This window comes from Dreissena polymorpha, chromosome 5, assembly GCF_020536995.1.
Source record: "Dreissena polymorpha isolate Duluth1 chromosome 5, UMN_Dpol_1.0, whole genome shotgun sequence".
NCBI classification, from domain to species: domain Eukaryota; kingdom Metazoa; phylum Mollusca; class Bivalvia; order Myida; family Dreissenidae; genus Dreissena; species Dreissena polymorpha.
The window spans coordinates 91,201,587-91,223,117 of record NC_068359.1 but is presented as its reverse complement, the minus strand read 5'-3'; the positions used below and the strand labels follow the sequence as shown (position 1 = coordinate 91,223,117).

The 21,531-nt window shown below is 35.7% G+C and overlaps 1 protein-coding gene across 1 annotated transcript in view; it reads right to left on the bottom strand.

Annotated features, from left to right (window-relative positions):
- Positions 1-9,331: 9,331 nt before the first annotated feature.
- The window catches only part of LOC127881399 (multiple epidermal growth factor-like domains protein 6), a 33,827-nt gene continuing 21,627 nt past the window's right edge, over positions 9,332-21,531 (bottom strand). The window contains exons 12-23 of the mRNA XM_052429201.1: positions 20,480-20,614; positions 19,222-19,359; positions 17,699-17,899; positions 16,265-16,440; positions 15,117-15,319; positions 14,203-14,273; positions 13,695-13,856; positions 12,308-12,338; positions 12,092-12,126; positions 11,781-11,871; positions 10,629-10,854; positions 9,332-10,286 (exon numbers count right to left, since the gene is read on the bottom strand). Coding sequence (XP_052285161.1) covers positions 10,092-10,286; positions 10,629-10,854; positions 11,781-11,871; positions 12,092-12,126; positions 12,308-12,338; positions 13,695-13,856; positions 14,203-14,273; positions 15,117-15,319; positions 16,265-16,440; positions 17,699-17,899; positions 19,222-19,359; positions 20,480-20,614 — 1,664 coding nt within the window. The 3' untranslated portion in view covers positions 9,332-10,091. The remainder of the gene's footprint in view (positions 10,287-10,628; positions 10,855-11,780; positions 11,872-12,091; positions 12,127-12,307; positions 12,339-13,694; positions 13,857-14,202; positions 14,274-15,116; positions 15,320-16,264; positions 16,441-17,698; positions 17,900-19,221; positions 19,360-20,479; positions 20,615-21,531) is intronic.

Here is a 21,531-nt window from a genome sequence, read left to right as displayed (position 1 = left end):
TAAATGCACTCCAAGCATAGCAGGTGCCAAGAAATACATCAAGTTCGAATATGATAACATGAGAACAATAGCGATTTCAAACAATAATTAAGTACCCTTTGACAGTGAATGGGAAATATGTAATGCCATTGTCTCATAAACTTAGATTTTAACCATGAGGTTTGTTTTTGTGTTGTTGTTTCTATAGCGTACCGTTTCTTAAATACTTTTGTGTAATAAAGTTTAATCATACACACCTATTATTGTTCTTCTATTTGTCTATAATTCTCTCTACCTTTTCTCTACCTTATACATCTATTGTTACAGTTTTTGTTCATACACACTGAAAAATGCTACATTATTGAATACACCTATGCATGTTTTATCGATACCTTTTCCATGTGTTAATACATCTGTTGTTACAATTTAGTTATACACACTGAAAAATGTCTACATAATTGCATTCACCTATAAATGTCTTATCTATGCCTTTTTCATTTGTTAATACAATTTATACATCCCTGCCTCCATTTACACACTGGAAAATGTACTTTTCTTTTTTCTTGTGTTCTTCTGTTTTATACTTCTTAAATATGTTTTTAAATAAAGTTAAATGCATATTATAGATTGCCTAAGATGTGATGCATTTTTTTCTTCCAATTAATCTCTGATTATAAAGCAGTATTGTATTATTGTTTATATTGTATATGTATTTTTTGAAATCTTGAAATAAAATGTGAAAAGGGAAAAAAAAAAAAGTGTTAAGGACGCATGGACGGAAACTGTGGCGAGTACCTGCTCGTCCGCAATGTACGGAAGGCATAATCATATTAAAGCGGTATGTACGATGTGTATATGTGCTAAATTGTTATATATTGATACAAATATGTTACAATACCACAAAATAGGCAAGAAAAATAATACATGGAAGACGAATTTCATAAAATGCAGCATAGACAAATTAGCGCCACGAGCCGATGTGACGAAGATATTTCGTACATATTTTCCTACAATAACCGAAGCATTCATCGTTTAATTAGGATCGGAGTTAGTGTCCGTGTGTCGTATGTAAAGATATCGTGGCAGGAAATTAAACTGTTCCGTAAAGCTAAATTTAGATTCATGCTGGCGAATTCGACTGTACAGACACTTTCGATTTCAGAATTAAATAGCTGGCTTATTTCGCATTTTTCGACACATGTTCTTCTTAACTTTTATTTTAATTTATATTGAAATATATATACAATAATTATTTTACACATTTTATATAAATTCATAAATTTTTGACAAAATCGTGCATACCGGCTTTAAATCTTTTATTTAATATTTGAAGATTTCTTTATGTTTTATGCGGTTTTATCATAACACACAAATGTACATTAAAATGAAAATTCAGTCACTGGAGTAAAAAAAATCAAACACATTTTTTAAACTAGACTGCATAACATTAAATCCCTGTTGCCTATAAAACCAGACGCTGAATCTTTGAAACATACGTATAACTTTTTATTATAATCGATTGGCAGACATATACGCGAAAAATAAGCGCCCTTGTAAAAGATTAATTCAACAACTATTGCCGTGAAAGTATAATAACACTATGATAAGTGTACGCTTTTAACACGTTTGGCTTGTAATGGCAACCTGAGTTCCAGGTATGACCTAATGATGATAATAATTTTTTGTATTGGACCATCGTATCTTTGAAATATGTGTTTGATCAATCTCATACATTAATAATGAAATCGACAACTAATTGCATGTATGTATTTCAGTTAGCTTCAGGAAACAATGCTTCCGCTATTCATCGTACTGTTTGGATTAGAGCAGAATCGCTTCATTTCGCCACGCAACGATGTCAAACTATGTCTGAATATTACAAATATCGGTTTACCAATCTTAAAGAGCTTTTAAATTATCACATTGTTGAATGTGGCCCGTTTATTAACATTCACGTTGTTGTTAAAGTGGATCGCTTATCGTTAAATAAATGAGAAGATTTATTAAGCTTATCGTAGTTACCCTCATGACCTATGTAGCCGACAGTTGTCGATGTATCCTGTCTACTTATATGGGCCATGGCCGTACCCTGGGACCACTCTTTCCGCCTACACAACTGAGTTTTCGTTTAGAAAATGTTTAATAAAAAGGTAACAAAAAAAATAACACAGGCAAATCTGGAATGACATTTTGCGCATATGCATTAAGCCCAGTTTTTCCAGAACTGGGCTAATATGCTCATACAACCCAATGATAATGTTTAGTGTTTGGATCGTCTGTTTATGCTTTATACTACCAACGCGACCGTTTATGCTTACTAAAGTATGATCATGTAACTGGCTACCATAAATTATTGTTAGTATGTTTACTAATCGTGCGTTATTTGGGCTCTCATGAAGATTTGTGTCGCAATCAAAAATAGTATGTTTTACAATTTTTCGCCGTCCACTAGCAGAGAGTACCATTAAGTTGCTTTTAAAACATAATATAACTAAACGAGATGTGTTATATAAAACTTCCGTCATGTAAGGGGTGTTGCTGATTTTTTTTCCATCAAATAGATTTTGTCTAAAAAATTTATTTAAAATATATATAAATACTATATGAAAAATGAAATAAAAACATGGGGTCATCGGCCTTGTTTTGATTTTATTCACCATTACATAACATGTACTTTTTCAATAAAACTGAAAAATGTCTAATTGCGTAAAAATAATTAATAGCCTAAGAAATTGGTAACATGTAGATATTATATAAGCTAAGATACATCATATAACATTTAATTAAACCACACACTACAAAAAAATGGAGTACACAAGTAAAATTTTAAGAAATTCATTTTTTATAATTTTTCTGTCACCCCAAAAAACATCATATTTTTACTATTGGAACCACATAAATGGAATTTAAATTTTTTCTGTCAAATAGAATTCTGCGAAACTGCTCAAATATGTTCATCTACGTATGGTCATCATAAAACACAAATACAAAAGGGGGGGGGGGGGGTCACCACACTTTTAACAGAGATTTTTTGTTTTAACAATCCCTACCGTCTAGGTCAAATTTCATAAAATACAGCAAATAGGCAAAACCCAAGTACCGGTACATAGATTGTTAGAAATATGCATAAACATTAGAAATTGTTTACAATATTAACTGGGATCACAACAGCTTACCAAAAGACATTAATAAAAAAAGATATTTAATCACAAACATAAGACCATTTAGTATCAAACTCCACCTTAATCATGAATAACTAACATGTACTTGTTCACAGATTTCGGCATGTTTTGAATTGTTTTATTAAATGCTTTAAATTGATCAATGTAAACAACAGGACTAACGAGCTCCAGTATAAAAAAAAATAATGAAATTAAAGAAAGATTTTTTAAACCCCACCTGGGATCGAACCACTGACATTTATGAACCAACTCGGTAATTTCTGATGATACTGATAACAAAAATATTGAGTTGTGATAATAGCATCATCGGTGTTGATATAAATATACCCTCGGTATAATAAACTGCCGCAACACCCCTTAAGTTGTGATAAAAGGACTTTTACCCAGTTTCAGGTCAAACATACCTAGTTTCAAGTCAACCACCTACTTTAGAAATACACGTTTGTAAAAAATGAGATAAGCGAGTACTCTTATTCACAGTTATCAGAAAATTAGATTTGGGAGTACTTTATCATACATGGCTACAGGGATGAAAGAGATTTGCAAGCAGTACTTTTATATGGGTGGAAGGATTTATATTTTAGTCATGAATAGAAAGGGTGTAATATGTCATTATTCAAGATATGCTTTTAGTCAGCAATTTACTTAAGGTACTAGGCACTTATATTTATTGACCATTTGGATGCTTTTCCCTCTTATCTATATTTGTTTAGGCCATATATGTGTTTTATGTACAGATATCAAGAATTCCATAAAAATTATTAGAGGTTATAGACGGTGCACATACTGAAAACCACATGCCTTTTGACCTTATAGAGTGGCTTTGTGATGCAGGTTATAACACTTAATGTCGTTTATTGACCATGGTCACATTGCATATTTTATAAAGACTAAACAATTAATTTAATTTGCGCATGCGTAACCTTTTCTGACCTGTGCAATGTCACTCTAAGCATGAATTAAAACCACAAATTTTAAATACAGCGTCATTAACACGGTTTTGACAGCGTAAAAATGAAGGGCATTTGAAGTTATCTTACGCGTTTGACTTACACTCCACATATTGTTCATTAACCCATTTATGCCTAGAGTCTAGAAAAAAGGCCTAGTCAAACAGCGTAGATCAAGATGAGACGCCGCATGATGGGGCGTCGCATCTGGGTCTACGCTGTCTGCATAAAGGAATTTCTGTAATTAATATTCTAAATATAGAAAATAATATACTAGACATCCCTAATTTTGGAAATAAATTGATCCAATTTAGAAGTATGGGAGAAACCACTAAGCTTAAATGGGTCAAGTTTCCTCGCGTCAATGCACGCTATTTGTAGCATATGGAAAAATAGCTATGCGTTCTTTAGACAGCGTGCCCAAGTTATGATGAGAATACCAAAATTAAATGATTCAATCTTTTGTTTTGCTTGTCTTACGAACCTTTATATTATAATTTGAAATTTAATACTGCCAAAGCCACATTTCATATTCAACTTCCGCGGAGTATTTTTTGCCATTCATTTTCAGCAAGTGTCTATTGACCGCGCAACACGAGTAGAAGTTTACTTAAAAAAACACAAGTTCTAAATAAAAAGTAAATATATATGACATATGCGCTTAAGTGATATTTAGTAATAAGTCATTTTTAAACCATATAAAATCGTTTGTGTGATTATGAACACGGCCATGAAAAAGTAGGGAAGCTAACTGCACGTCTAGTACCAATTTTGTTGATATATGACAAGTGTTTTCACACTAAATTATCTGTCTGAAGTTTAGAATCATAAAAATGCCATAGTCACAAATTACAGGGTATAATCAACACGCGTTGCAAAAGCAAAACATTTCATAAATCAACATTTAGAAACAACTGTAAGACAGCAAACATGATTATGTAAGGCAGTGTACATGTCTGCACTGAGCAAACGAAGTTCCCGAATATAAAGTAATGAGTACTTTTCCTTGTGTATTATAAGATTAATAAATTTTGTATTTTGCTGCCATACGAATAAAGGCATGTCTTTCAAGTACACCGAAGTTAAGAAATTCAGTTTGAGTCAATTAAGTTTAGCATAATTGTTTATTTTACAACTGTTAACATTTTACTTAACATTTGCGTATTCGATAAAACAACGTCAGATTATTCATCAAGAAGTATTAAGACGAGATGTAAATACAATTAATTTATATAAAACCGACAACATATGTTGACTAAAGAAATACGTGATTTAAAAAAATGATATGATAATCGCGTTGCAGTAAATATAACAACACAAAATAGTGCCAATCTAGATCAGTCTATGTAAAAGGGTATCATAGTCGTAATGCAGAAAATATCACATCATGGGGAGTGTTCGTCCGGATCAGTCTAGATAAAATGCATTCACAGTCGTGGTGCATTAATCATTACAGCACAGTGTAGCGGCATTCTTGGTCAGGCTAGATAAAATGGTATCAGTCGTGTTGCATTAGTCATTACAGCACAATAAAGCGGCATTCTGGATCAGTCTAGATAAAATGGTATGAGTCGTAATGCATTAATCCACGGACTCTATATGAGTCAATATACGCTCCGTGATTAATCATTACAGCACAGTATATAGCGACATTCTGATTTAGTCTAGATAAAAAGGTATCAGTCGTGGTGCATCAATCATCACAGCACAGTATAGATACATTCCGGTTCAGTCTAGATAAAATGGTATCAGTCGTGGTGCATTAATCATTACAGCACAATAAAGCGGCATTCTGGTTCAGTCTAGATAAAATGGTATCAGTCGTGATGCATTAATCATTACAGCACAATAAAGCGGCACTCTGGTTCAGTCTAGATAAAATGGTACCAGTCGTAATGCATTAGTCATTACAGCACAGTATAGAGACATTCTGGTTCAGTCTAGATAAAATGGTATCAGTTGTGGTGCATTAATCATTACAGCACAATAACGTGGCATTCTGGTTCAGTCTCGATATAATGGTATCAGTCGTAATGCATTAGTCATTACAGCACAGTATAGCGGCATTCTGGTTCAGTCTAGATAAAATGGTACCAGTCGTGTTGCAGTAATCATTACAGCACAGTATAGCGACATTCTTGATCAGTCTAGATAAAATGGTATCAGTCGTGTTAAGTAATCATTACAGCACAGTATACCGGCATTCTTGGTCAGTCTAGATAAAATAGTATCAGTCATGTTGCATTAATCATTACAGCACAGTAAAGCGACATTCTGGTTCAGTCTAGATAAAATGGTATCAGTCGTAATGCATTACTAATTACAGCACAGTATAGCGGCATTCTGGTTCAGTCTAGATAAAATGGTATCAGTCGTGTTGCAGTAACGATTGAAGCTTGAATAGTGTCGGACTGGATCAGTCTAGATAAAATGGAATCAATTTAATACTTTAATAATTATTACAACAAATAAAGTACTAATACCAATGTCAATTTAAGAATATTATGTTCTGTTTAACTTCTAAGATACGTTTTACACTGAAACATATGCATACAAAACAATAGCAAACATATTATTATGCACTTAGTGTAAGTCAATCCAAATTGTCGCTTCCACATTTATACTGGATTTTTTTATTGTTATGACGTTAAGTTTGACGTCATCAAACGTAAGATGCTTATTCCAACACGGTGCTATTTGGGAAATATTTCACGCAATTGTTACATGCATTACGAAATGTCTGCATTTTTTAACAGAGAGAATGAACAAAACATCTAATGGAAAAACAAATGAGCAGATTGCAAGTTAATAGAAGTGTGAAGAGATCTGAAGAACAAGAAAAGTAATGGATCAAATGCGTCATGAACAGGGACGTCCCGCACTGGGTGAAACCCAGCAAAGGTTTAGGGGTGTAAAGACAAATTCGAACACATGCCACATTTATGTCAGTAACACAGCGATGTCAGATATTTCTTTTTATAACTGTAGCGTTTGTATTGTTTACCGAACACAATGATATGATAAACGTATGATTTTAATATAACGCCATATTTTATTCAAACGCTTCAAGATTTGAAGAAGGCCGACACTAGGTCAAGGCTGGCATGTAAAACCATCCGCACAAACCGTCTGTGTTTAAAGAACGTCCAAAAAGTGCCCATAAATAATTAAGAGTGTGTTACAATGGAGCTTAATTTATCTCTCGATGGAGCTTTATTTAGCTTTTGAAGATTTGTGGCGCAATCAACTGTTGTTCCGACCAATAGCGCGACTGGCAGTGCCATTGCATATCATTTTATTATCATTAAAAATTATAGCAGTAAGGGAGCAGTATGTTGTAAAACTGACATCTGGATTCAAGTGAATGTGATATGTAGGGTAAACGTGAAATATTTATGTGGACCTATGCTTTGAAAGACATTGACATTCACTGAATCTTTATTATGCGTTGTAAGCATGACATATTTACAACGTCATCTTTTAGGCTGGTTCCCACATTGGTAAAATGACATTTTAAAAAGTCATCAAATACACAAAAATGTATGCATACAATTGTGACACATTTTTAATCAATTATTGGGAACAAAAGTATAGTACGACCACAGAGAACAACTTACTAAGTCTTGTAACTTGAATAGCCGTCAGAGTTTGCCACCGAAGGCCCATAGCTCGAGTACTGGTTAAAGCATTTTTATTTAAATAATTTCATATACTTAAATAATTAATTTAGACTATATTAAAGTCAATGATTATTTAAGTAAATACATATTAAAGTCTCTATTTTCAAATTATGAATCTCTTCAAACTGGTCATTGGGAATAGATTAAGAAACTGTTAAGTTTAGTAACGCTATAGCGATTCTCAAGTGATGTGAGCTGTGAAAATGTCATGATCCCTGTTTCTAAAACAAACGAATATTTCGCTAAAGACTTAAGAAGTGATACTTCATTTTAGCCTCGATGTGGAAAAACCGGTCATTACGCATGTGCGCAAAGTGTCCCCAAGAATAGTCTGTGCAGTCCGCTAGGGCTAATCGGAAACCACACTTTTATTATAATTTTTGTGTAAAGGAAGTCTTATCTTAGAGACAATCCAGTTCATGAGTCTTATCTTAGAGAAAATCAAGTTCACGAGTCTTATCTTAGAGACAATCCAGTTCATGAGTCTTATCTTAGAGACAATCCAGTTCATGAGTCTTATCTTAGAGTCTAACAGACAATCCAGTTCATGAGTCTTATCTTAGAGACAATCCAGTTCATGAGTCTTATCTTAGAGACAATCCAGTTCATGAGTCTTATCTTAGAGACAATCCAGTTCATGTGCCAAGTGTCATCCCTGATCTGCAGGCGCGCATCGCAAAGGTTAATCTCGGACGACACTTTAGACACATGTATTAAACCCCTTTTTTCAGAGCGATGTCACGGCCACCAAAAGCTACTGCGTGCCACAACCCGGTGGCTCGTTTAAATTTCGCACGAACGTTTGCGCTTTAAATTTGAAGAGGTAAATGTTTACCATGAAAATTTCATTCATTTCCATTTGTGTAAATAATAAAAATCCGAGACAGTCGCTGGACTTGTTTATATTTAAATATGATTTAAGACCACCATGCGTTGCAGTGTACAGAAATACTCTGTTTTAAAAGATAAGGGTGAATGTTCCTGGCCCATGGCCTATGAAAAAAACGCAAAAAACGAAGTTCAATCAATGCATTAATATATATATATATATTTTATATATATATATATATATATATATATATATATATATATATATATATATATATATATATATATATATATATATATATATATATATATATATATAATAAATATATATAAATACGATCTATACTCTATACATGATCCCCGGTTCATATGCGGCAGGTTTCATATAAACAAAGACATAACCCAAAAAGAACCTGGTGCCGCATACGCATATACATCATACGGGAAGTTACCAGGCTAAGGTGATTTCAACCATTCACTGAGTGACGTCCCATAAATGTTACGAAGCGAAATAAATAACATGTTTGCACATTTTGTAATGCATGTTCGATAATGGTTTAAGAATTATTAAGTAATCTCCGTTAAGATTACATGTTATTATATTTGTTTATGAAAAATAACAGAAAATTAAATATGAATCGAAAACGAAATAACTTGTACAACGGGTAAAAATTATTTCATAAGCTCAATTATAAAGTTAAACAAAACTTAGTGAGCACATGAGTGTTTATTGACAACTCATATAGCAAGCAATTCACTCGATAAAAATATGCAATAATAGTTTGAACTTCTTTACGAAATTGACTAATTCTGCCATCCGGTTTTATCAGCGATGTTCACGGAAAATAATTGTAGATCACAGGATTCGAAAAACCTGTTTTGCTAATCTACACTTCATGATGTTGATATATTCCAAGTTTAATACTTTCATCACCACGTGTTGAAATTGGCACGGAGACATGGGCTTACTGCATTTTATGTTTAACCTCTCTGTTATATACGAGCATTTTTTTATTCTCACTGCAATTTTATTCTGCTTCACATGAAGTGTAATCTGTTTTGCGCATGCGCTCTATATCTTATAGACCGACATAAAGTGTATGAGACGAATGAGAATCAGAAATGTGGTACCCGTTCGCTCTACAAAGGAGTCGCGTTCTGAGAAAACTGGGCATAATGCATGTGCGAAAAGTGTCGTCCCAGATTAGCCTGTGCAGTCCGCTTTCCGCTTTTATGGTATTTTTCGTTTAAAGGAAGTCTTTTCTACAAAATCTAGTTAAGGCGGAAAGTGTCGTCCCTGATAAGCCTTTGCGGACTGCACAGGCTAATCTGAGACGACACTCTATGCACATGCATTCAGCCCAGTTTTATCAAAACGCGACTCAAAGTAATAAATGTTTCAAACGGTTAAACGTCCGATACAGTGACTGAATGTTCCCCTCTCGTTCGCATGGGTTATAATGATGCTCATTTCACACAATTGCCTCAAGCAAATAGTTACAGTCATCAGAAAACCGCCATTCTCTATGTCCGTCACCACGGGGAACAAGCTGCAGATCGTCCTCGCACGTACATGGTGCTGGTTCCGGGGGACTTTCTGTTACGCCGGAAGAACCACTGTGTTCGGCGAAAGGGCCTTTGGTCCCAATTGGATCCCGACTTGTTAACTAGATTTTATAATTTAAAAAATCATATTTGACTTCATGACTTAAGCTTACTTCTGTCATATATGTGTGAGCTTGTTTGAAGGGCGCAAACACACACGATCGAAAAACGGACGATAGATGTCAGTGCGGTTCGAATGCTTGTCTATGAATATTTAATTGATGTTATACCACAATTTATCTGTATCTTATTTTATTTCAATTCGGATTAAAATAATCATAGCTAACATTGCGAAATGAAACTGAAATGAAACTGTTAAGATATCAATTTTTATTTATTTGTAATTTACACACCATGTTTGGAGAAAAACCGTTGCATTTTTCAATCACAGCGTCATAACTTACGTTTTTCTCTGCAACGCCTGCAACAATGCTGCACTCCCCTTCCAGCGTCTGACATTCGATATCCTCAATATGAGATTCGTTGCGCTCAGAAAGTAGCGCGTTGTCCTCTTTCTTTTTGCTCTGTTTTAGTTCCTCCTTTTTCTGTCGCTTGATCGTTTTTTGCTTCTCTTTTATTTGCTTGAGTTTCGATCGTCTTGCCTGCTTTTGAAGCTTGAAATAAATGTCACTGAAAAGAGCGAAGTATTGATTATCGTGTGTGATATTAATTACCGTATATAATATTGATTATGGTTTATAATACATAATCATCATAAGCAATTGAGCATCGCTCTGTGAAAAGGGGGTTTATGCATGTAGATAAAGTGTCGTCCCTGATTAGCCTGTGCAGTCCGCACAGGCTAATCAGGGACGACATTTTCCGCATAAACTGGATTTTTGCTATGAAGAAACATTCTGTCAACGAAAAATATCATAAAAGCGGAATGTGTCGTCCCTGATTACCCTGTGCAGACTGCACAGGCTAATCTGGGACGACACTTGACGCACATGCAGTAAACCCCTTTTTCACAGAGCACGACCCAATTGATTCCGGAGGATAGTGACGTCTACTAAGGCTTAATTTCGCGGTTCACATTACTTTAGAAGGGTGCATATTTATTATACTCCGAAAAAAGCGTATGACATTTATTTTATTGAAAAGAAAAAACGATGTCCTTTAAATAATAACAAACACGTCGCGCGCGCACATATTTTTTTATATTTACATACATTTTTGTTAGCGCCTACAAATTGTAAACTTTAACGGAATTTGGGGAAAACCCATACTACTTGTTTACGCCCAGGCGCTTGGTATATTACAAATCATAGCTAACCGAAAAATATAAGATTACGTTGCGAAGTCATAATATATTAATATGATATTGAGCAGAGATGGGTATATAAAACTAAACATTTGAAACTCACACGAGGTATATTCATATATATTATATAATACCCTTTATGCCAATTCTAATTGATTATAAACAGGTAATGACCATTAACACCACAATAAGTTAGTGCATCAAATAGATCAAACATAAATAAAAACATAACATTAAATTACTCTTATTGTATGAAATATGTTCCTGTCATTATTTAAAGGTAGTTTACTACCTTTGTTGTAATTTCTTCTTTCGGGCGTATATTTCATAGCCTATGAATATAAAAAGCACTGCACCAAATCCGATCAAAGCCAGACTTATATCTGGAAAAGGAGAGAACGAAACACCGTTATCAATGTATTATACTAGTACGTATATAAAACAATTTTGGTAACAATAATTGAAAAAAAGAAGAAAACAATGAAATTTCGGATGTAATTACATGTTCGTACCAGTAAAAGTTAGCAGATAAAACATATGTAGCCATCATTATTGTTATTTAAGAAAATGTTAATAAAAAATAAAATAAATATCTGTACTTACATCCCCACTCGTTGTCACATTTTCCATTTGAACAACTGAAAATGGACATGAAAATGGTTGTTTAGATTATAAATGTACGTAGTGTTTAACTGTTAAGAAAAGAGGACGGGTATGATCTTGAATTTGATAGATTTAGTACAAACGCTTTATTTCGTATCGTGTTTTACGACGATGAACACATGAGTTTGTGAAATGGCTCTCAGCCATACTGCTTACCTTAAACTGTCAGTTGTCACCTCGTCTGGAACTAAGGAAAGAACGAAATACCATTTGATAAGGCGTAAATCGCATTTATATCCATACTTCCTATAACATTTCTTCTTCTACCTATCCTTTATATAATATTATATAATATAATATAATATAATATAATATAATATAATATAATATAATATAATATAATATAATATAATATAATTCAATTTAATTTAATTTAATTTACTTCATTATTATTAGTATTTTAAAGTTGATGTTGTAGTAGTAAAAGTAGTTGTTTTGGTAATAGTAGTAGTAGTAGTAGAAGTAGTAGTAGTAGTAGTAGTATTAGTAGTAGTAGTAGAAGTAGTAGTAGTAGTAGTAGTAGTAGTAGTAGTAGTAGTAGTAGAAGTAGTAGTAGTAGTAGTAGTAGTAGTAGTAGTAGTAGTAGTAGTAGTAGAAGTAGTAGTAGTAGTAGTAGTAGTAGTAGTAGAAGTAGTAGTAGTAGTAGTAGTAGTAGTATAAGTAGTAGTAGTAGTAGTAGTAGTAGTAGTAGTAGTAGTAGTAGTAGTAGTAGTAGTAGTAGTAGTAGAAGTAGTAAAAGTAGTAGTAGTAGTAGTAGTAGTAGTAGTAGTTATAGTAGTAGCAGTAGTAGTAGTAGTAGTAGTAGTAGTAGTAGTAGTAGTAGTAGTAGTAGTAGTAGTAGTAGTAGTAGTAATAGTAGTAGTAGTAGTAGTAGTAGTAGTAGTAGTAGTAGTAGTAGTAGTAGTAGTAGTAGTAGCAGCAGCAGTAGCAGTACTAGTAGCAGCAGCTGCAAAAACAGCAGCAGCAGCAGCAGCAGCAGCAGTAGTAGTAGTAGTAGTAGTAGTAGTAGTAGTAGTAGTAGTAGTAGTAGTAGTAGTAGTAGTAGTAGTAGTAGTAGTGGTAGGAGTAGTAGTAGTAGTAGCAGTAGTAGTAGTAGTAGTAGAAGTAGTAGTAGTAGTAGTAGTAGTAGTAGTAGTAGTAGTAGTATAGTAGTAGTAGAAGTAGTAGTAGTGGTAGTAGTAGTAGTAGTAGCAGTAGCAGTAGTAGTAGTAGTAGTTGTAGTGGTAGTAGTAGTAGAAGTAGTAGTAGTAGTAGTAGTAGTAGTAGTAGTAGTAGTAGTAGTTGTAGTAGTAGCAGTAGCAGTAGCAGTAGCAGTAGTAGTAGTAGTAGTAGTAGTAGTAGTAGCAGTAGCAGTAGCAGTAGCAGTAGCAAAAGTAGCACTAGTAGTAGTAGTAGTAGTAGTAGTAGTAGTAGTAGTAGTAGTAGTAGTAGTAGTAGTAGTAGTAGTAGTAGTAGTAGTAGTAGTAGTAGTAGTAGTAGAACTAGTTATAAGAAAAGTAGTCGAAGTAGTGGCAGTATTTATCATTATCAGCACCATACTCACTCGGAAGGCACTTTCTTCCAGGCCGTTTGTGGCTGTCCGGGGACCAGTCATCATACCTGTACCGACAAGAGCACATGTAAGACACGCGCGTATCCAGGCACCAGGCGTCGATGAGATCACAATCCGAGAACGCGCCACCCCGCTCTGTGCACTCGTCGAACTCTGTTAGTTAAAAATAACTAAGTCGCGGTCATGGAACATTGGGTTAAATGCTTAAAGTGTGAATATGCCTTAGCTTGCGTAGCCTTTGCGGACGTCACATGCTTATCTGTCACGGCATAATCCGATGAGGATTTAGATCCAATGCGTGTTACAACAGAAACAAACATTGCTTTAAACTTCAAAAACGAATCCACTGTTGAATGTGAAAAACATTGTTAGAACTGATTTAAATAAAATATAATTATGTTCACCTATATGGTTATTTAATAAATTTGCGTGTCATACAATATGACAATACATTGTTTTGTTATTACTAACTGGTATATACTGTACAAAAAGCACTCACCTCTGTACTTGATCTCATATTCGTAAGGCCATTTTATCTTCAGGCCACTTTTGCCGATTTCCCCGTTAGACCTTACAATATCACATAACGGATTTACATAATTGATTGCATAAATTGATCTCTATCACCGGAAAAAACAACATGTAACATTATTTACATACATATGTATTAACATTTAAATCATAGACACATTCTGTTAGCTTTTAGTGAAATACAAGGATCCGAGAATGTACTGAATGCTGTTCGCCATAAACATAAGAGCAAATGGAACTTATGCGACCTTTTCAAAACATTCGATTTCAAAAACTAATACGGTCATGACGATTTCGCCATTAGGTCATAACTTATCTTAATATTGGCTTGAAATTTACTTGAAGTGCAAGTCTGTAATAACAAAGAATGACTGTATTGTTATTTGCCTGCGAACGCAAAATGGAGCGAAGTAAGCACAAATTCGTTAATACTACAATGTTTGGCAGCAACACACGAAAGAAAAATAAATGTAACTTAAAAAATATAATGTTGCCATGGCGTAGTGGATATAGTGTCCGTCTTTCGACCGAGGGCGTTCTTTAGATCTCCACAAAGTACACCGAATACTGGTTCTACCCAGGTAACGGACTCGAGAGAGTGTTTCAACCAGCCATTGGTTTTCGATGCGATCCATGCTATAATTTATATGCACAATCTAAAGCTTACTTTAGCATATGTTCTTTTTAATTGCATTGAACAATTTAAATACCGAAAGAATGTATACAAATGCACAATCATGACTAAAACTGAGTCAACGCTTTCGGTCGGTCTATGCAACGTATTCAGGGTTCAAACATATCTTACGGAGCTCAGAACCTCTCTCTAACTTCGCCTTAGTGCCATCACTTTAAACATATAAACAATTGAGAGTAGTGACCGACCTCCTTAGTGCGCCCACCATTTCGGCCGTGAGCTCCGTATCATTGATGATGTTATAGTAGTCCGCCTCCAGGTACACCAGCACTCCCGCCAGCAGCCCACCGCCGCCCCCACCGACACCGTCAGACTCCGTCAGGTTCAAAACCTCGCTGTTCACGTAGCGGTCCCGGACGCGACTTCCGGTGTCGTTGAAGAGAGCTGCCAGCTGTGTGACAGGAAGTTGACGCAATAAGTGTAATATTATGAATATCATAACAGGTCACGAACTCAATGATTAAACAACCATATTATAAGTATTTAGGTAAGGTAAAGGTGTATCAAATTGAAAAATTACTATACACGTGTCGGGGTGAAATCAAATTATTGTATGCAATATAACCTAAAATATTTTAGGTATACACATGGAAAAGGAAACAATGTTAATAAACTGAAACTGATTATTAATACTCCTAACCTATTCCCAACCGTGTAGCGCATGGAAACAGAAATATCTGAGCCTCGCTCAGAAAACGGGGCTCCGTGCATTTGCGTGTGTCAACCGTCATCCAAGGTAAGCCTGTGCAGTCCATTAAGGCTAACCAGGAATGGAACTATCCGCTGAATGGAATTTTTCGTTTTAATGAAAATTTTGTAAGTCAATGTAAAATGTAAAATAAAATGAAAATAAATTATCACGGATTGCACTGGTTAACCTGTGAAGACACTTTACACACATGCATGAAGTCCCGTTGGGAAGACACTCTACACACATGCATGAAGTCCCGTTGGGAAGACACTCTACACACATGCATCAAGTCCCGTTGGGAAGACACTTTACACACGTGCATCAAGTCCCGTTGGGAAGACACTCTACACACATGCATCAAGTCCCGTTGGGAAGACACTCTACACACATGCATGAAGTCCCGTTGGGAAGACACCTTACACACATGCATGAAGTCCCGTTGGGAAGACACTCTACACACATGCATCAAGTCCCGTTGGGAAGACACTCTACACACATGCATCAAGTCCCGTTTTCCCATAACGAGTCTGCCTTAAAATCTTATTTTATTGGTTGCTCTTTAGAAACAATAATACGCCAAAATTGTTATGAAAACAACAAGTTAACAATGCAAATAAAATATATTTCCACGAAAACCCACCGTACCCCAGAAAGCGTTATACGATCCCGAATGTACGTGAAGTATTTTGTGTTGGCGTTATTGTACCGATTGAGCACGCGCACGGGTTCGTAGACGTAACAAACTTTGGCGTCGGCGGCGTCGGTATCTTCACAGCCTAACTCCGACGTGATGTTGATCTCGAAGTAATACGTCTGGATCTCTGTCGGAGGAAAAATCGTGGGCTTAACTGCGTTCTTTGATAGATAGAGTCGTGTGCTGGGAAAACTGGGCTTAATGCGTGTTCGTTAAGTGTCGTCCCAGTTTAGCCTGTGCAGTCCCCGCGGACCAAGTAGGGACGAAGATTTCCACTATTATGGCATATTTCGTTTTAAGAAAGTCTCTTCGCAGTAAAAATTAGTATTTAGCCCAGTTTTCCCAGAACGAGGCTCGATATAAGAAGAACCTTTGCAGAAACAAAGTTTTCACATTTATATGATTAAATGACTTTGAACAAATGAAATTTTTGATGAGGTTGTAAAGAATGGGACCACATTTTTAATAATGACGACTGTAATTGTCTTACAAATATTGATTTCATTGCATATGAACAACTGAATGTGACCACGAACATCACGTACAAACAAAACAATTATCTCATAAAACCTGAATTTTTAAAACTGTAAAAAAATCATTTGTGAAAATTCTATAAAGCTATAGGATATTTATGGAATTCTTTGTGTGTTCGTATTTTATTCCAGGACAGTTTATAGAAAAAATATGTCCAAAAGTGGCTTTTAGTCACGTGTGAAATCTACTTATTTTCCTATAACAACTAGTCAACTGCATATGTATCATTCACCTATATTTCAATTTCAATGTATGCTGAATCAAAATATATGAGTCGTTTCTGAGAAAACTGGGCATAATGCATGTGCGTAAAGTGTCGTCCCAGATTAGCCTGTTCAGTCCGCACAGGCTAATCAGGGACGACACTTTCAGAGTTTATGGTATTTTAAGTTTCAAGGAAGTCCCTCCTAACCAAAAATCAAGTTTAGGCGGAAAGTGTCGTCCCTGATTAGCCTGTACGCACATGCATTATTCCCAGTTTTCTAACAACGCGTCTCATATAATAGCTTATGTGTATAATGACGTCATCAAATATTTTCTAAACAAAGTCATACATATGATGGATAAAATGTTACATTATCTTTGCAAAATGATAAAAAGGTTGAAATTTTTATGGATTTATGGTAAATTTCTGTTTCTGATTTTTTTCTGCAGGCTTTTTAGTTTGCAAGAATAGGGAGCAGACACTTATAGACCGATGCATACAAACATATTTCGATTTTTCTTATAATTTCACTCAGTAAAAATATATAATCTTTAATATTCCACTAAAATTGATTTCATTTCAAAAATGAAATTGGTTTGTCAAAAGAAAATGCTATTAAATAACATAAAACAAATATGCTACATGCCTTCACAGAAGAAATTCTTGTTGGAGTGTCTGCTGGCGTACCCCGGCACGCACGTACAATGTGCATGCGCGCGGCCCGCTTCCTTCGTGCAGCGCCAGTGCTTATGGCCCTCCGGCGAATCGTGGCAGGGTCTGGTAGTCAGTGGGTCACACTGTTCGCCGAGCGCGACCGCTGGAACTGCCGGTACTCGAACAAATTCACCTAAATAATAAAGTCACAGATGTGATTTATCTCTTTTTTTTCTTTTAGCAATGACAACTGTTGACAATGGTGATGATACAAAACAGTGGGTCGAGGTGAACAAACACCTTTAAAAGATTCCAGTTTAAATATTTTATAATTAATTATTAGATGTGTTTTCTACAAATGTACTATTTCTATTATAAATGTACCTGTGTGTTTTCTCGATAAAATGAATATTTAGTTCTCGAGTATCTTTATAACAATAAACTTGTATACAATATTTTTGTTCGAAGAAGTTGCATGTGTGTTAATATTATGTTTAAGTCCAATGCACTAGTTGTAGCTGACGCAACAATACCACAAAGAAATATATAATTAGCCTTAGGCTGTCCGGTTAGCGCAGTGATTGGTATACTCGCTTCTCACTTAGGCTGTCCGGTTAGCGCAGTGATTGGTATACTCGCTTCTCACTTAGGCTGTCCGGTTAGCGCAGTGATTGGTATACTCGCTTCTCACTTAGGCTGTCCGGTTAGCGCAGTGATTGGTATACTCGCTTCTCACTTAGGCTATCCGGTTAGCGCAGTGATTGGTATACTCGCTTCTCACTTAGGCTGTCCGATTAGCGCAGTGATTGGTATACTCGCTTCTCACTTAGGCTGTCAGGTTAGCGCAGTGATTGGTATACTCGTTTCTCACTTAGTCTGTCCGGTTAGCGCAGTGATTGGTATACTCGCTTCTCACTTAGGCGACCCGGGTTCAATTCCCTTTCTCGGCAGCATGTGAGTTTGGTTGGTGGTCATCATACCGGACAGGTGGGGTTTCCTCTGGGTATTCCGGCTTCCCACCACAACAGCATTGACAAATCTTTCAATAACACCTAAATATCTTGAATTTGCAGCTATATTTCAAAATTCGTCCTAATTATAGTAAGCTTACGAGGTAGGACCGCTGGGGCACACTCCGGGTCCATACATAATGTAGCCTCTGACTCGGAAAGGCCTCACAAACTTCAAAATACACACAAATACACACAATAGCCTCGCTCTTGGAGGGGCTAACTGTATGTGCGTTATGTATCGTTCCAGATATGCCTGTGAGTCCGCGTATGCTAATCAGGGATCTAACTTTCCGCCTGAATTGGACTTCCGCTGACAAAAGACTTACTTTAAACGAAAAATATCATTTGAGCGGACTTCATAGACTTATTCGGGACGACACTTTTCGCGCATGCATCCATTCCGGTTTTCCCCACATCGATGCTCTTATACCTAATACTTTCGTCTCAAATAGCATTGTGTCTGTGTATACATTCATGCGCATATTATTCCTCAGTCACTTACGTTTGAAACACTTTGCGCCACCTTTGGCCGGGTAATACATATAGTGACACTGACAGGTGCTGTTACCAGCGCACAGGGAGTACTGAATGCGTTCACAGTGTGCGTCCATTCGGCAGAAGTGACCAACCGCGCTGGGAACTACAACATGGAAGGACCATTGAATTAAGTTCGGTTTATGTCACGCGAAAACTATGGTGCACTTTTTGTCTCATAAGTTCATATATAGGCTACTGATAAATAGATGTGACCGTCGTTATAAAATTATAACCGCCACTACGTTTGTACAGCCGAGGTTATAAATTGAGTCGTGTTCTGAGAAAACTGGGCATAATGCATGCGCGTAAAGTGTCATTCCAGATTAGCCTGTGACGTCCGCACAGGCTAATCAGGGACGACACTTTCCGCCTAAACATGATTTTCGGTAAGCAGGGACTTACTTGAAACTAATAATACCATAAAAGCGCAAAGTGTCGTCCTGATTAGCCTGTGCGGACTATGCTCACATTTCCATTAAATAATAGACTTACCTCTTACAAAACACAACGCAGCGAATATTTACTTAGATATTATCAAAATATGTCGTTGCTTATGAATAACGTTTTATTTAAATTGACCACAATTGTTAAAACAGAATAATAAGCAATGTTCAAATATAATATAATTTGAACAAAAAATACTTTGTTTTAGAACAAATATTGTTAATAATAAATTGTCATATGAGCAGTTTTTGTATAACAAAAAGAACAATGATTGTCTGATTAATGGACCATGAAAAACTATAACAACATTCACAATTTGTAACATTTTTACATTTCTAAAATAATAATGCGGTAATAAATGTATAACGCGGTTACAAATATGATACAGCGATTACAATTGTATGACTGGAATCAATTCTATTTTAGCTGTAGTGCGTAAATGTACTTTTGACCCATAAGGTATGGCCTACTACAACGTCCCTAATTCACTTATATAGGAATGCCATTCACGGACAGTACACGTAAGACGAGGACTCTAGCAGGTAGTCAGCATCGGGAATAAGTATTCCGCAAAGCTCATCTTAACGTCAGTAAAAACGAACATACTATTGACGGACTGAATTCTAATGATAATCTGCTACACAAATCAAATAAAAGTTTATCACATTTAGTGAATGCGATAAATGAACCTTAATTGTTCTGAAAGAAGTTTAGCGAACGCGGATCATGTCTTATAACTAGACATATGACTACTCAATACCAAGGTCTGACAGACTCACGTTCGACGCAGCCGTTCAGTGTTGCGTTGGTGATGTAACCTTGACGGCACGTGCACCGGTTGCCATCGCACTGGACGTTCAGTCCGAACTCACACCAGGACCGATCCTCGCAGTAGTCGCCGATACGAGTCGGGGCTATGAATGTGTACGCAAACCCGAAATACAGACACGAGGATTGAATATTCTTAGCAACAATAGTTGAGGCCATCATGCATAGCATTTTCTACATACAGTTAAAATGAAAGTTGTTGTATCCATTGAACGGTTTTTGCAACAAGACAACGTTTCCTTCTTTTGTTTCATTGTTATAGATGTTTCTAGCCTAAAATGTTTTGGTCATATTTCATCCTCATAATGGAAGCACCAAGCAGGTTAACACTGGCCTGTTGTTATTTATTATACAAATACAGCGTAAGGACTTCATTTGATTGCAGATTTTTCAATTTAAGGCCCCATCTTTCCAAACAAGCGTGAGTGGATATACTTGCAAATAGCTTGGTTACGGTGAATACCAAGGTAAAAACATCAAACTAATTGTGCATTTTATATATAAGAAAGAAAGCTTTTATTTGCGCATGCGTAGGTCAAGTACCTTATATACCTAAGTGTAAGCCGATTAATACACACATGCAAAATGTCGGCGAAGGTTCGCTCTTCTACACTTTCTTTGTGCGATGAAAGCAAGGTTATGGTGGTGATGGACTATATATGATTAAAACAACTTTAACATTTGTTTATATTTGCGATCAAATGTCAAATCGTTTCTTAAACTCTTCATAAAAATTATCTTGTGTATTTACTACTATGTAAACGTGCAATTCGGTCCACACAGTGAGATAAGTATTATCATCTTTAGCATTTTTTAACATTAAATCTATTAATTATCGATTACAGCCAAGAGATAGTCCCTTCATGCTTGACCACTCATGCATTAATGTATTCTTACGCTAGTATATAAAACAGCTGTTTCGCGCGTTTTGGGTCACAGAATTGTTTGACACGATCATTTGATTATTGATTACTTAACTGTGGCCATCTTGAAAATTGATAAA